General features: G+C 35.4%; 1 protein-coding gene across 1 annotated transcript in view; it reads left to right on the plus strand.

Moving 5' to 3' along the window:
- LOC106077978 (uncharacterized) overlaps positions 1-11,705 on the plus strand; it is a 20,217-nt gene extending 8,512 nt beyond the window's left edge. The window contains exons 11-19 of the mRNA XM_056017348.1: positions 657-768; positions 1,587-1,747; positions 4,190-4,291; positions 5,255-5,329; positions 6,263-6,377; positions 7,209-7,321; positions 7,909-8,079; positions 9,626-9,734; positions 10,674-11,705. Coding sequence (XP_055873323.1) covers positions 657-768; positions 1,587-1,747; positions 4,190-4,291; positions 5,255-5,329; positions 6,263-6,377; positions 7,209-7,321; positions 7,909-8,079; positions 9,626-9,734; positions 10,674-10,801 — 1,086 coding nt within the window. The 3' untranslated portion in view covers positions 10,802-11,705. The remainder of the gene's footprint in view (positions 1-656; positions 769-1,586; positions 1,748-4,189; positions 4,292-5,254; positions 5,330-6,262; positions 6,378-7,208; positions 7,322-7,908; positions 8,080-9,625; positions 9,735-10,673) is intronic.
- The last annotated feature ends 5,795 nt before the right edge of the window (positions 11,706-17,500 follow it).

Raw genomic sequence — 17,500 nt, forward strand, 5'->3', positions numbered from 1 at the left:
GTTCCAACTATTAGAGATATTCAATGGTAGAACACTTTAGTTATCTAGCCTTAAAAAAATGATAGGCTAATGATAGGCCAATGATAGGCCAATGATAGGCTAATGATAGGCCAATGATAGGCCTGGAGATCCTGACTAAGAAGACGATGCGCAAAATGTTCCTGAACATTAATTTATTAAACTCTTGAACATGCGGGAATACCCGAAGATGTATAGTACGTCCATTCTAGTTCTCTAGCCAAATTTATTTAAATTATTTCTTTTCACACTTTTGGAAAATTACAACGGTCAAACTAGGTAGTAATTCTTTTCCCAACGATCTACATCAGCTTTCAAATTTCTAGGAAAATCGTTAGAGCCGTTTTCAAGATCCGTGTCCACCCGTTCAGAATTGTTCACGAAGGTACGATTTAAATAGAGGTATTGTAATCAAAGGTATTGCTAAACAGCAAGAGTTTATGTGCGAAACTTCAGCTCGATACGATTATGAAAAGTTGTCAAATATGATAATTCATAAATAATTCGATGTTGTTGTTTTTTTAATGATATTATGAGTTTTGAAGATCTCGACAGTGCGCCTCATCATGATCTCCTATTAATAATAATGTACTGTATTAAGTCTGTGTCTTACTATTTGATGTCTGTGTATACAACAGGTAAATTACAGGAGCATCATGGGATTGTTCGTTCAGGACTACATCCAGACACCTGGGCGTGGAAATTCCAATGACAAATCTTTTCTCAGAGTTGTGGATGATTTTAACACAGGTGAGATATGTCTTCTTTTTCTACCATTTTTTATACCTACCATATTCTCTCTCTCTCTCTCTCTCTCTCTCTCTCTCTCTCTTACTCTCTCTCTCCCCCCCTCTCTCTGTTTCTTTCTTATTCTTTGTATTTCCTTGTATCTTTTCCTCTCTCGTAACCTTTGTCTTTCCTGTTATCTCTTTCCCCCATTTCTCTCTCTTGTTACGAAGATTATATCAACTCTGTCTGTCTGTCTGGTAAAATGTTTGTACACGTTATTTCTCTCACACCCAATCTCAGATCAAGCTGAAATTTTGCACAATTATTTATTTTACCTGACAACACAAGAATCCATTAAAACAAATTAACCAATTATTTTTATTAACTGTTGGTAATTAATTATTTTGTTTGTTATCTTGAACAAAGGAAAGGAATCGTACTTGACAGATGTGGTGGTATAAGTTGAATTTGTCCCCTTGGGGACGCGAGTCGTAAGAGAAATTCTTTTTTATGCATTTAAATCTTCTTAGGAATATTCAGGCTTCAAAGAGCGCCTGCTAAGTCATTTTCACCACCCCTTCGGCTTACATCGCTAGTGGATTTATAATCGCTTTAGTCAACTTACACAATCGCTTAAACTTTAAGCTTTATATATATATATATATATATATATATATATATATATATATATATATATATATTGTTTGTTTTTCATTTGTTTAATGTTACTGCGTTGTTAATGATAACCGACGAATCTTAACAACCCCCCCTCCCTTGGCCCGCTATGCTGGATCGCAATGTATCTGAATGAAATCTGACTTGCACGAACCTATCCCCAGGTATCAGCTATGAATTGGACTTGACCTCTGGGGTCTGTGAGGTACTCACTATCAGTACTATGCGCAAGGACGCCTACCCACTGGGCAATGGACTAGTCAGAATGAGAAGTTCAGACGAGTACTTTGACATAGACAGCACTCAGTACCAATACATGGGAGAGGTAAGTTAAACTAGACCCGTTTCTGATGTTAATAGTATGCTTGTCTCTTTTGTTGTCGTTTTTATACTATATTACACTCGAGGTATTGACCTTAGCCAAAGTATACCACACAATCAGTCATCTTTATAATGTCTTTAAGTTCGATTCGTCTTTGTCTGGGTATGTCTTGTCATGAACTCAGTGGTATAAGCTTAGGACGTTCCTACAGAAAAGAAGAATAGTATGTCTATTTACAAAAAAAAACAAAGCTCATCTTAGGGATAGAACCGCTAATTGCTGCCATTTGTGAAGCGAGAGGCCAAGTGCGCTTGAACTTGGCTTGCCTTGGCTACCTAGAAGGGGGCTCGAGGTTCGACACCCGACTCGGGCAGAGTTGTGTTTACTGAGCGCCTAAAGGCAACACGGAAAACCAACTCCTAGATACCCCCTCCCCCCACTGGTTCACAAATGAGATTGGACCAAAAGCGCTCTGAGCATGCTATAAGCATGAAAGTAGCGCTATATAAAAGCTATAATTATTATTATTTATCTGAAAACGGCAGAGTTTAACTCCCTTTGTGCAATATAAAACAAAACTAATTAATTAATGATAATAATACAGGTCATCTTCGAGTTCCAGTCAAACAGCAACAATTTTTACAAAGCTTATATCAACTCACTCTGCCTGTCTGTCTCTCAGATAAAAAGTGTGTACACGTTATTTCTCCCACACCGATATGGGATCAAGCTGAAACTCACACAATTATTCATTGACTTACAAACCACATGAATCAATTTTTAAAAAGTAGCCAATTAGACAATTAATAACTTGTAACTCATTATTTTGTTTAATATCAACATGGGAAACTAATACTTCAGTATTCACCTAGATGGGTAAATTTGTTGGGTTTAGTCCCCTTAAATAATTATTACTGTTATTTTTCCTTCACTCTTTCTCTTATGCTTTAAACGATTATTTATTGTACCTAACAGAATATGACTCATACACAAAAAAATACATAATTAGTCAATTAATAATTGGTAATTAATTATTTTGTTTGATATCGAAATAAGGGAAATAACGTGTACATTATTGGTAGATACAGTCTTAAGGTCGGAGTTCTTCCCCTTTAGATACGCTTTTTTTTTCATATGTATTTTGCTTGTTTGTTCTCCTCTGCGTAGACTTTCTCCTTTTTGTCCTACTTCGTTCGTAACCCTAATTGTACGTCACACTTGTACAACTTGTACGAATGGCAAGTTCTGACACTCTGTAACGTTGACCAAACTATTGTAAAAAGATTGATAAACTACTGAAACGAAACCCGTGGGTATCCTACATGTCAAGTAAAGTTTTAAAAAGTAAAGTTCCCCCTTCAGAACTTGCGATCTAAGGGGCAGATGATGTTAAGGTCATCTGTTTCTTTGGCCAACAGTTAACGAGCAGGGTGTCATGTGGCCAGAACAACGATCAACCGCCTTTCCTTTTTTCAACTAAAGTCAGGTACCCATTAGAGCTGGGTGGACTCAGGGGCGCCTAAAAAATCCAGAATTTCAAAATCCCATTCTTCACCGATGTTCGAACCAGGGACCCCAGGCTCAGAATCCATGCGCTTAACCACTCAGCCACAGCGCCCCCTTCTACATGTAACACATTACATAAAAAGCAAAATTTCTTATCTAAGGGGAAAAAATTCCACATATCTCAATATTGTTTAATTTATTTCCCTTTTTCGATACCAAACCAAATAATTAATTGCTATTAATGAAAAAATTAATTAAATAATTAATTTTTTGAATGATTCATTTTTTGTTAGATTCAATGAATAATTGTGTAAAGTTTCCGAGAATCTGAAGAGGGAAAATAACGTTATAAGCAAATTTTATCATCAGACAGACAGACAGAGTTCATATAAGCATTGTTAAAATTCCGCCTGGGATGTCATTGGTCATTAGAATTTTGGTCTTCATGGAAGAAGCATCTACAGCTTTGTAAAGATTTTAGTATTGTTACTATTGTAGAAACGAACTCATTTTTATTCTCTGGTACTGCCAGGGTCAAGTAGCGTCAAATTGAAACAAAATTCACAAGCCATCTTAAAGACGAAATGCCACGACCATCATGTTTATTTTTTTAAGCCATTGTAGTTCAATAAGTAGTGAGGTCGAGAAAAAAGTATATATATTTAAGAATCCTACTTTTTAACAAAATTACATTGCAAAGGGGGGACCTTTGGAAAAGTAACTTAAGGAATGAAATATTAAAGGATGTATTGTAACTGAATTAACTCTACACCACATTTATTTTATTATACTTTTTGTTGTTTTTTTTTTTAACTCACTCTGTATGTCATTTTCTAACTTATTTTCTAAGTTAGTTTCAGTTTTTTTTCTAACTTATTGTTATTGTAATGAGTTATTGTTTTTAATGTTACTTATTACTTTCATTGTTTTGTTTCCCAGCATCGGGTGCGAGACATTGATTGTGATACGTGGAGCACCAAAATGAGCGACAACAAACCAGACCACACCCAGAACGCCCTCTACACCATTTACTTCGCCACCGTAAGCAGCTAATGACAAGTGTGGTTCAAAATATTACACTTATGCGCCAGACACCCATTTTATGTTGATTAGATAAACTAGAAATAAAACAAAATAGCATCTCTTTTATTTCGAACAATTATCAATGATGCTTATAACCACACACCCGATGTAAAGGAATCGAAACAAATAATATATAAAATTCCTTTCCATGAACGTGTGTCCATGATTCCTGTAGGTGCACCTTCTGGGCCTTCCTTCTCATCAACCTCACCTTCACTCGTGCGAACATAATTTGTGTGTGTGTTCGGAACGGATCTGACCGAATCGGATCGTCATTTAAAAAAATTGTCAGTATGGGGATTGATCCGAAGACATCCGTTCCAGCCATCCAGTCTTTGCCTTCCAAACCTTGTCTTAAGATAGTCGCTCCATGAAGGTAGTGCACGATTACAGTAGAAACAGAAATGTTTCTTCTAAAACTGGTGTCTCAATTTACATTTATATTTGTTTTTATTTTAATTAATATCATCGTCATCATCATCATTGCCATTTTGGTAGTTGACTTGCTTGTGACGCTGCGCGCAACAAAGGTTCTCCACTCCGCGCTCTGTCATCATGTATTCAGAGTACCCTATTGTTGTGTTTTTTTTTTTGTTTTTTTTTTTGGCGACTTCGTTTAAGATACCTATAGGATTGTTTCGGCTAAAGAATCGTGTCCGACAAAAAACAATTATATGGCTAAATAATCGTATTGGAGAGTGAGTCCTGACCATTGTAGAGTCAATGAATCGGGTCGGAAAGCAATGTCCTGGCCATCCCTGACCCCGAAAGCTTCTCAGTTTTGCCAAACCTCTCCCCAATGAATAATACAAATTTATAAGAGAGAGTTTTTTATATTTTGTTTTCGGACTTGATATGTAACATTGTGCATTGTATTGATCTGTTGATTGATCTCCCTTATGTACATTTCTTCATTGACAGGCAGACTGGCAGAAGAAAACTGGTTTTAGAACCATCCAGACTATTCCAGTCATGATCCAAGTGATGCAGGGCAATGTAAGTGTCGAGCAGACGTGAGCTAGGTGCTAGATGTCTGAGCAGTTAGTAAATAACCAGAAAGCACACACTTCCTGCAAACGTTTATTCTTATAATGAATTCTGTCATTGTCTAATTTACAAACATTTTAACATTAATATTTCTTTAGGTCACCAACAGACATTTTCAAATTTTTTTAAAAATTTGATCAGAGAATGAAGTTCGTGAATAAGTAGTCGGGGTTAAAGTGTCACGCTAATTAAGATTAAGGTGGCGAGTTTGGGGGCTCGAGATTAGGGTTTCAAGTTTGGGATCTCAAGATTAGGGTTTCAAGTTTGGGATCTCAAGATTAGGGTTTCAAGTTTGGGATCTCAAGATTAGGGTTTCAAGTTTGGGATCTCAAGATTAGGGTTTCAAGTTTGGGATTTCGAACTTAAAGTTTTAAGTTTTGGAATGCCGAGATTTGAAAATCAAGTTTGGTTTGGACTTAACAAAAAGGAGCGAATCAAACTTTATTTTTTAAAATTGTGGATGGAGTTCAAATGCAAATTTAGCTATAGATATAATATTGGAAATGAGATAACCAGGTTCAGGAAATATATTTATTTGGTGCAATTGGATGAAGTTAAAAGTTAAGACCTGGTTTTGAGATAATTTTGGAAACAAGCAGGTGCTCTCGGTATAGCAAAGAAAAAAAAAGCGCCATTCTCCTTTGTGTTAATATTTTGTTTTAACTCCGCTTTGAATTAGTTTACAACGAAACGAAATCAGGGTCTTTCATTGACGGGCAGGGCTGCTAGTTTAGCCCCTACACATTCTTTGTTTTCTTTTGTCCCTTGATGTTCGCCTTTGATCTAGTCTTATTGACAACAATTGTCTGCGCAAATATTTAGATTTTTTTTCCGGGTCTATGTTTTTATAAATATGCAAACAAAATGTTGTTCTCATGACAGACATTGCAGCAAATGTACATTTATGAATTCTCCACTGACCCTAGTAAATGGCTGCCTGACCTGACCACTTGCTACAACCCCAATAACACAATGAATGTTGAGGTCTTCCTGAAAGGTCAGTTGTTTCTTTTTTTCTTTTTTATTTCTTTTGTGTGTTATAAGAGTGACGTTATTAGTTTAAATTATTATCAGTATAGTTAACACAGTGAACAAGCAGAAATTGTTATTACTAAGTATTAGACGTCTGGATAACTGTAACTATAATATCTCCTTTGCAAGATGCCAAATCGAAATCTTGTGACAATCACAGACTACTCTGACTAAATAAACTTTTTGAACTTTTCAACCTCGCAGAGAACTATATTTTGGTTGTGAAAGCAGATATCACATTTTTCTAGACCAAATTGCCAAATTTTAGAACGGAGTTGTTTAGACAACAATATAACCTAAAGAAAGAAACAAACAAAATATTTTTTTAAAAATACTTTAAAGAAAAAAAGCCTATTTTAGGGGAGTAATAAGGCTTGTCTTGGAGACCGAAGATTAGCGAGGAATGCAGTACTTCCCGTGGCAGCGCAGCCCAAGCTGTGACCTACATATTTTGCCACATTTAAAGGGAGTAAGTAAAGGCGAAGAAATCGTCAATTAAAGCCATATCTCTCAATAATGCGACTGAAGGAGACCTAAGTAATATGATTATCCACCATAACCATTTAAATCTTGATCGAAAATTTGGGATAAAATACTAATTTACTCATTTAATTTTGCAAATGTCATTAATCTTTTAACCCCCAAATAAATGCTTTTTTTTTCTTAAATAAAAGATTTTCATCAATATTCTGTATGATGAAAGATATTTGTAGTGCTGTGAAATACTAAGCTTCAATTTAATCTTTAGAATCAAAGACTATCGTGATTGAATTTTTTTTTTAATTTCCACTTGCAGGTCAGTTTGACAGGTATTACAGCGCAGGTCCTGGTTACTTCAGACAAAACTTTATCGGAGCTTTCGTGGCGGCCTCACAGTTAGGATCTCCCCTGCGTATTAACGACATTGATGTGAGTCTTTGTGACTGAAGCTCATATATCCTAGACTGACCTAAACAACTTACATAACAAGGTCTCAATACTCGTACACCATTAGGAAACCTCGCCCAGATATCCAACGTTTTTCTTGGAGCCTGGTCTTAGAAATGTTACATTTAATACTCAATCTAATATATAAATCACAAAAAAGGCATATATATTATGCAAAATTTCAACTTAATCTGAGAATGGGACGTGGGAGAAAAAAAACGTGTCAAAAACTTAATAAAGGGACTAAATCCATATATATAGGCTAATATATATATATATATATATATATATATATATATATATATATATATATATATATATATATATATATTATATATCCAAATGGTTCATTAAGTAGCATTTATTTCCCTTATTTCAAAATGAAACAAAATAATTAATCACCAACAATTAATTAACTAACTTGTCAAGTTCAATAAATAATTGTTCAAAGTATTAACTTGATCCGAGAATGGGAAATGGGAGAATAAACAACATGTTCAAACTTTTTACCAGGCAAACAGAGTTAGTTGATATCAGCTTTGTAAAACTGTTACATTTCTTCTGCCTAGGTACAACCGGCGGACAACAATGAAATAGTCGTCAGGTTTAAGCTCCTGGAACAGTTGAACGTGGCGGGGGATGTGGGCACCAAGCCGGACAAGGTGCCCAGCAAAACTATAATCGCAAATTTCGTGCAACAGGTCAACGCCGGTCAGTTTTTCGTGGATCTGGACCAAGACGTAAGATCTGCTACTATGTTGTTGTTATGTATTTGTTATGTATTTGCTTGTCTCTGATGTCTTGAATCTATAAAGTTTCTATGAAACTAACTACAGGCTATCTCACTTCTAAAGCATCAGAAACGTTTTGGGGATTTTTATTAATTGGACCAAATCCATGAATAGTAAACCTTTTTGGTGTATCGGGTGTGTTAAAGTATTGATACTATCAATCTATCACCTTCACCTATACCTTAGGCTGTTGGCAGGGCTGTCCTGGGGCATAGGCAAACTAGGCCGACTAGTGGCTCCAATTCCGTGGGGGCCTCGCAAGGAATAAAGAATTTATTTTTTTAACAAAAACATGTTAGAATCATGGATCAAATCTCAAACAGAATTAAAAGGCTCTTTGCCTACTAACCTGGCTCTAAGTCTTTACTGTAATTACAGGTTTATTTGCGAATGTTTAGATCTACTTGATAAGCAAGAAGACTATTGTTTCTTCCTGTTGGTGAAATGTCGAAATGTTATTTCTAGTCTGGTGATCATGAATCATCCATGAAGCCCATTCGTGCTCTTGGTGCTAAATGAATTAAATTTATTTGTTATTTAGATCTAGATACAGGAAGGATTTTAATTCATTTCGTATTTTTGACTTTTGATTTTTTTTATTGTCTTTCATTTGAGGCCACCCTATTCACTTCGCTCTGGGCTTACAATTACCTAAGGCCGGCTCTGCTGTTGGACCGCTGGGGCACTACACAATATCATTCAGCCGTCTTTCTCCATTCCTCTCTTTCTTTTGTCCGGATAGAACCTCTTTCAATGGCCCATTCTTTTATGGTGTCTTCCCGTCGACGTTTCTGCCGGATAAACTATAAATACATATATTTAAACCATTTAATAGTTGTTGTGCCCTGTTTAGCACTGTAGAATCAATGTTCTAATTTCTTAACTTTTAAGACGAAGAATTTTGTAATATTTAGTTGGCAACTTTGATCTTTGGATAAAGCGTCCTTGAACTTATTTTTCCCTGACATCTCTCTTGATCTTCCTCTTTTCATCTTCTTATAATTTTCTTTTTAGGTTCCTTTATTCGCCACCATATTTCCCCATATCTCTTTATCTCTTTTTTCCTCGTATTTATTAATCTCTTTCTGAATGTTATGGCATAAAGAATGTAAACCAGATCATAGAGTCACAAAAAGAAGATTGTGATGATGAACCTTTAGTTTTAAAAAAAAAAATATTATTAATGCAAGAAAAAAATGTGTTTTTTCTTTATAAGGTGATATGGCTTTTGTAAGAGTATCATACGCGATACTGGATTTGTTCATGGGTAAATTGGTTTGGAAAGTTCATATGTCTTTAAACAGTTTGTCCAATGGCTTTATGATGATAGGGGACAATTACCTTGTGGCAATACATTTTAAATTATTTTGACATTTAAAGGTTTAAAAAAGGTCATTTTGTCTTCTGTAGCTTTACTACTTGAGAATAAATGTCCGTCAAAGAAACTGTAATGTTTTCCAACACTACATGTTCAATGATATTTTGTCGTCTGCAGGGAAGAGTGACACTGTATGCACGCAAGGGCTCGGTGGCTGTGACTAAAAACACGGGCAGGTTTCAATTCATAGCTCCCAAAACAAACAACAGTACAGGTTACTCTCCTGGTAAGTAAAGACAAAATTAGTTTCAGGCTCTGAGATATAATATAATATAATATAATATAATATAATATAATATAATATAATATAATATAATATAATATAATACAATATATAAAGTTGGATCAACTTCGCTGTTGTTTTGTGTGAACTTAGTTCCTGTTCTAGCAGACGTCAATCAACAATCTCCCATAAATTGTTTCGGTCTCTTTCGGTCTATTTCTAGTAGAATTATTTCATTCTTTTGTCTTGTCATTATTTAACTGTAAAGTGCTTGTTTATAGCCCAATAATCAATAGCTTATTGTATTGCTGTTGGTGTCCTTCAGTCGTAACGACTATGGTTCATCTTGTAGAACACTTTTTCATGTGACTGTGGAGCCCTATTCTTGAGAGACATTCTTGTCCACATAGAAACGGGTAAATGTGGCTTTTGCTTTGGCATTTTTCGTTTGGGACGCTTTTCGTCCAGAGCTAAAGCCATGCACTTTCACAGCCCATAGCTTTCTTTATCACCATCTCTTTCCACATAGTGTGGACTACTGGCTGTCTTTCCAATTAGTCAATGCAATATTATATATTTGTACAGTGGTCAAAATAAGCTTAAAATAAACAATAAGGACAATATCATTGACTATATTTATCTACAACAGTTGATAACCATGTTTTACACAACTGAAAGCAAATATATTAAAGTTATAATAAGGCTTGTCTTTGAGTCCGAAGATCAATGAGGAATGCAGTATTTCCCGTGGCTACACATCCCCGGCTTTGACCTGCTTATTTTGACAACTCCAGCGCAGGCATAATCATGGTCCGCAGTTATGAAAATAGTCGCTTTATAATATTTATATTACGGAATTATTTTGTTGTTTCTTTATGTTTTTGTTATTTTGTAAGATCTAAACAAAAAAATATCGATTTGGTTTGTTTATTTATTTTATAGGGGCAATGGCTGGTATCGGAATCGGTATGCTGGTATTCGGACTCGTCGTGGGTGTTGTTATCATCTTTCTGGTCAAGAAGTTCAAGAAATCAGGGGACGATACTATAGCAATGAGTACATCCAAATAGACTCTGGAAAAGACGATCCTTTGTGTACATATTCAACTGCATGCAGCGACTGTTACATAAATAATGTTTAATTGTGTCATGTCTGAACCAGCCTGGAGTGTGCCTTGTGGATAGAAGTCTTTTAGTATTTATCACTTAGATATAATATTTATACATATTTATCATTTTAGTTAATGTTCATTTCAATGTTCATTTCAATGTTCATTTTAATGTTCATTTCAATGTTCATTTTAATGTTCATTTCAATTTTCATTTTAATGTTCATTACAATGTTCATTTTAATGTTCATTTCAATGTTCATTTTAATGCTCATTTTAATGTTCATTTCAATGTTAATTTTAATGTTCATTTCAATGTTCATTTTATTGTTCATTTCAATGTTCATTTTAATGCTCATTTTAATGTTCATTTCAATGTTAATTTTAATGTTCATTTTAATGTTCATTTTAATGTTCATTTTAATGTTCATTACAATGTTCATTTTAATGTTCATTTCAATGTTCATTTTATTGTTCATTTTAATGTTCATTTTAATGTTCATTTCAATGTTCATTTTATTTTTCATTTTAATGTTCATTTCAATGTTCATTTTAATGTTCATTTTAATGTTCATTTTAATGTTCATTTCAATGTTCATTTTAATGTTCATTACAATGTTCATTTTATTGTTCATTTCAATGTTCTATTCAATGTTCATTTTGTTATGTTATGAACCTTTCAGCCTGTGCAATAGTATTTTGGGTAAATCAACACTAAACAGAAATGGAAGTGCAATTGAACTGTTTGAAACGTATTTATTCAAACGGCAGATAGATTTGAGTGTGGCCTGAATGGACGTTTAATGGAAATGAGCATTTTGTTATGGATGATGAATTAATAAAAGTTTTGTTATGTTATGTTTTAATTCATTTGTTTTTGTTTCGTTTGTTGTCCAACACTTACTTTGAGGCAATGCATGCGTCTAATTGAAGATGCATGAACATCTGAATCTATAGAAAGGTTTGAGATCTTGTGTTCGTTTAGTCTATTATGTACTACAGTAGGTCTACGTATTTAAAGTAATACAATTCATAACAAAAGGAGACGCTTCTACCTGTTTTAGCAACATGTATATGTTTACAGCTGTGTTAGTTGTTTATCATTGAATGACAATGGGTTTGTCTGCATCAGGTGTGGTTAACTATGTAGGACGCAACTGGGTCTGCGTAGTCTTGTATGCCTCAAGTGTCATAAGGCTACAAGGTTTTAAACAAGATTGACATACTTGAATTGTTTGCTTATAATGTGCTCAATTTTTACAAAACTTATATCAACTCACGCTGTCAGTCTATTTAGATTAAAACTTTGCACAATTATGTATTGATCCTAACAAAAATAATGAATCATAAAAAAAATTATCAATTGATCAATTAATTAGTGGTAATTAATTAATTTTGTTTGGTATAGAAAAAATGGAAATTAATCTAACAGTATTGAGAGCTATGGCTGTAAGTGTACAGTTCTTTCCCTGATATAAACTTTGTTGGGTTTTTTAAAATATTTTTGCATATTTTGCTTGTCTTCATATTATTTCAAAAGAAACCCTTCAGGCCGTGGCACGAAGCAAACTCGAAACGTCTGTATAATAAAGCCACAGAGGCTCGGATGTGTGATCTTTTTTGCTGGGATGTGGCCCATAATTCGGAATTTATATGGCCCCAAGCCCCAAACCCGAAAATGGTTGCAAACCACTGTTTTAATTCAATTTGGAGTTAATATGAACCAAACATAAAAGCGCCAAGGATAATGATATGTACATAAGTTACATTATCCAATCAGGTCCTGGTGATGTGTAGGATTTACGATAGTGCCATACTGTACTGTATCCATGATCTCAACCTTTAATTAGGATGGCTGCTGGTCGAGTGATATATTCGGTCGTCTCGATGGTCCCGGGTTCATACCCTGCCCGCTGCCATCCACCGTCATCCTGCGGGAGGCTTTGACTAAGAAGTAGATTATCTTCAACTCTAAAGGAACATCCGAAATGTGTAAAACATTTTACAAAACATTTGGCAGAAAGCTAACCTACATATTTCAAGATATACAATTTTTAACCAAAATTACATATTAATTATGACAAAAATATGAAAAATTTTATGAAATTCACAATTTCTCTGTAGTTCTGATATAAATATGACATGCTTTTAGATTTACAAATAGAATTATGAATATCACATACCGTGTTAAAAGAATGTGGGGCCCGTCACTTACAGATATCCGGCACTGTTTTTTCTAGTTTATGTTCTATGTTTTATTTCTTTTATAATTTGTAAAGTAATCTTAAAATCTTTTTAACAGATAATTTTTATTTAAGAAAAAAAGAGGAGTTAATAATGATATGTAATAACCGTAATGTTTTTTTTATATACATAATTATCCCCCTTTCATAGTCTCAAACCTATTATTAGATTGTATAACATTGTTTTCCACATGGAGTAAAAGTTTTATATAGGTTGTATTGAAAAGGAAATGGTAGCTGAAGGATAGTGTTTCCTAAAAAAAAATCATACCGGTTATTATTTCGGCTATAGATATAGTATAGCTCTTCATGGTCGAAGATGAGCACATTTCTCATTTCCTATGGACTCGAAGATGACTGTAAAGTCCAATCCTCGCTTTAAAAAACCGCCGCATAGGTGGCATGGGTGGGTTAGATCATTCACAGATAGACATGCTTCTTCTCTCACCTTTTTGTTTGTTCGGCGCTCTTTCACCCTGGCCACTCTTTTTGCTTCAAATCTCGAGACTCGGAGACTCGCATCTTCACGCCATGAGGAGCGATCGAGAGCTATTGCTTCCCAGCCGTGAATGTCGATATCGCATTCCTTGAAGGAGCTCTTGGGAGTGTCTTTGTAGCGCTTGTATTGACCTCCCTGAGAGCGCTTTCCTGCACACAACTCCCCGTACAGAAGTCGTTTGGGAAGGCGATTGTCTGGCATGCGGACTACGTGTCCCACCCATCGAATTTGGTACCTTTTTACTGTCGCATTGATACTGTTCATGTTAGACAACTTTAAGATTTCTGTGTCGGGTATGTGGTCGGACCAACGCATCTTATGGATACTTCTTGGACAGCGTAGATGGAAGGAGTTTAACTTATTGATGTGGTGGGAATATAGGGTCCAGGACTCTGATGCATATAGGAGTGATGGGAGAACTACAGCACTGTAGACTTTCAGTTTTGTGGACATGCTGAGACCTCTCCCTTGCCACACTTGCCAAAATCAGCACTGGCACGCGCAACACGGAAGTCTACTTCATCATCTTCTTTACGGGGAGTTGTGTGCAGGAAAGCGCTTCCAGGGAGGTCAATACAAGCGCTATAAAGACACTATCAAGAGCTCCTTCAAGGAATGCGATATCGACATTCACGGCTGGGAAGCACTAGCTCTCGATCGCTCCTCTGCTTCCCAGATAGACAAACGTTTTGACGTTTGCTCATTTCTGGCCATCAATAAGAATATTTGATTCTGTGACAGATTTATTTTTAGGAGGTTGGTGCAGCACTTCAATTTTTTAGATACTAATTAAATCCAATTATTTACAATTACAATTATTTGGCCATTTAAAGGTTTTAAAAAGGTGTTTTTGTCTACTGTAGTTTTACTCATTGAGAATATATTTCAGTCAATTCAACGTAATGTTAATGTAGATCTACATTATTTCTGTACACTCAGTAATCTACAGTGATCAACTTTTATTTTACTAAAAGGCTTCTCTCCGACTTCAAAGACTTAATGAAGTGTACAACACTCCCAACCTATATATTTTCCCCATACCCAACGTAGATAAAGCTATTCTGCCTCCACTCGGGTGGAAACGATCACTAGAGGAAGTGATTAGGCTAAGTGAATAGCAAAACAAGACTTCTGTAGGAGTGTCTACACTGGAATGCGAGAGCTTTTCCCATTGCATGGTTGAAAGAAAGCGTCCAAGAGCCTGTCGATAATACCGAAGCAGGACGTTTTGGCGCCGCCGTTTTGGCGACGCCGTTTTGGCCCCGCCGTTTTGGCGCGAAGGTCGTTTTGGCGCGAGCCGTTTTGGCGACGGGACGTTTTGGCGCGAAATACATTATGTACGTTTATTGTATTATTTCTTTAAAAGAATTATTCATATCTATGTTTTGCATGAGTGTTTGTGTTAAGACATATTTTTCACGTATTAAATGTAAATGTGTGTTTGTTTTTCACAGCATTTTCTATACTAAACATTTTGGCTTGTGTATGTGTGTTTATTAAGAGGCACACTTTTATTTTCAAAAAAAAGTTTTTTAAGATATTACTTTAAAATTAAAAACAAAATGAAACGATGATAGACTAAAAATTGATGCAATTATTTGTTTACATTAACATTAGTTTATTTAATAACTGTATGGTATCTCCAACTATACATACCAAACACTTGCAAATATAAGTAAAAATATAATACATGTACTATGTTTCTCAAAATACTTTAAGTTAATTATACATAGACACCATGGTTATTTGCCTAAGTCGCTGGAATTCAAGGGTTCATTAAAAAAAAGCTACGTGCTTATTAAATTATCGTCAAACGATATCTCGCGCCAAAACGTCCCGTCGCCAAAACGGCTCGCGCCAAAACGTCCCGTCGCCAAAACGGCGGGGCCAAAACGGCGGCGCCAAAACGGCGGCGCCAAAACGTCACGTACCGCGATAATACATACCCCTTTCCTCAAGGGACCGCTTCACTAATGGCGAGCCCTGCACGGTTAGCTTGATAAAACATAGGAAGGTGGCGGGGGTTCCCGGTGTACTCGGCCCTCGGCCATGTCCATGCGCCCGAAGTGCCAGATACATCGGAAATAGCAATGTTTTATATTGACATTGGCTTTGACATGTTCCAGACAGAGCGGTTTGTTCAAGCAGGCTTACACGCCTTGAGTTTGAAGAGCCTTCCGACAATCCCACGCTAAAGCTTTGTCTGCTGCCCGGAGGGGTGGAGGGAGGAATGTATCCATCTCAAATCTCAAATCTTGAATCTACTGAACGTTTACGAAACAAACCAAAGGCGATCACTTTACTTTTAAAGCATCAGAAATGTTGTGGAGATGTTTATTATTGTAACCAAATCTATGAATAATACACATTTTAGTGCATCCAGTATACAGAAGTACGATATATATATTTGATTTTAAATCATTTTATAGTTTTCGTGCACTTTTTAACACTGTAAAGCAGGGGCGTAGCCTCTTTAGTAGCCCATGCATTTTGACATTCGACATCATGACATGAGATCATGCACTTAATAAATATATACGTCTAATGTGGAATGCATGGTCACTCTTTGTGGGCGATATTCTTTTTGTGTGGAATGTGTTAAGGTTAAGGTATATACATTCGTCTTTATTTAAATTTTTGATGTAGAAAATATGCGGGGGAAAAAAGGATGTATAGGCTTTAAAAAAAAAGGAAAAAAATGTGCAGGTCTAGAAATAAGATTTGTGAGGAAATTTTTTTTTATCTCACTGCAACGGCTGAACATCTATTTCTTATTCTTCACACATCCCTGTACGTCTAAACTCCCACACCCACACACACACACACACAACTTCAGGTACGACCTGGCAAGAGAACTACGCCTACATTAAGCCGTTATCTATATATCAAAATATAATATATAGTTTAGAGCACATAATACTTTATAGGTCGTTATCTTAGCTGATTGTATCTTGTAGTTAGTCGATCCATTAGAAAAAAATCACTGAATAATTTTGACATACTTTATTATTTATTTTTCATTCCAAGCAAAAACTATAGAGAGAAAAAGAAAGAAAATATAAAGAAAAAGAAAGGATAGAAAGGTCTAAAGTATAGAATGAAGAAATATAGAAGAAAGGAAGAAATATAGAACTAATATAGAACTAATATAGAACATTAGATTATATTGAAAGACGCAGTATAGAAGAAAGCAAGAAATATAGAAGAAAGGAAGAAATATAGAACTAATATAGAACTAATATAGAACATTAGAATATATTGAAGGACCCAATATAGAAGAAAGGTAAAAAATATAATCGAATGAGCACATTTCTCATATTCTATGGAATCAAAAATGAGTGTCAAGTCCTATCCTCGCTTTAAAAAGCCTGCCGCATACGTGGCCTGGGTAGGTTTGGTCAGTTGCAGATAGGCCTGCTTATTCTCTCAGCTTTCTGTTGGTTCGGCGCTCCTTCACCCTGGCCACTCTTTTTGCTTTAAATCTCGAGACTTCGAGACTCATGAGGAGCGATCGAGAGCTAGTGCTTCCCAGCCGTGAATGTCGATATCGAACTTTAAAATATATTGAAGGAACAAATATAGTAGAAATTTAAAAACTGTAGAAGGAAGAAATATAGAAGAAAGAAATGTAGAATAAGGGGGAAAATATAGAAGGAAGGGAAAATACAGATCTAGAAGAAAGAAAGAAATTTAGGCAAATTGTTTTACCTGTGCATCCACATTGTCCCTAATCTTGTCTTTTAGATGAAACAGAAAATGTATCTACCAATCAGTTTTCAGTCCACCGGACCTCCGGTCTTACCAGTCTACGCAGAATTCAATGAAGTCATTAGAAGGTGTACGCAGAGTTCAATGGCATCATTAGTTGTTCTACTGACTAAAAAAAAATCTATAGTTCGTCCATCGTGGTTCGATGATG

The sequence above is a fragment of the Biomphalaria glabrata genome, chromosome 18 (genome assembly GCF_947242115.1).
Source record: "Biomphalaria glabrata chromosome 18, xgBioGlab47.1, whole genome shotgun sequence".
Classification (NCBI taxonomy): domain Eukaryota; kingdom Metazoa; phylum Mollusca; class Gastropoda; family Planorbidae; genus Biomphalaria; species Biomphalaria glabrata.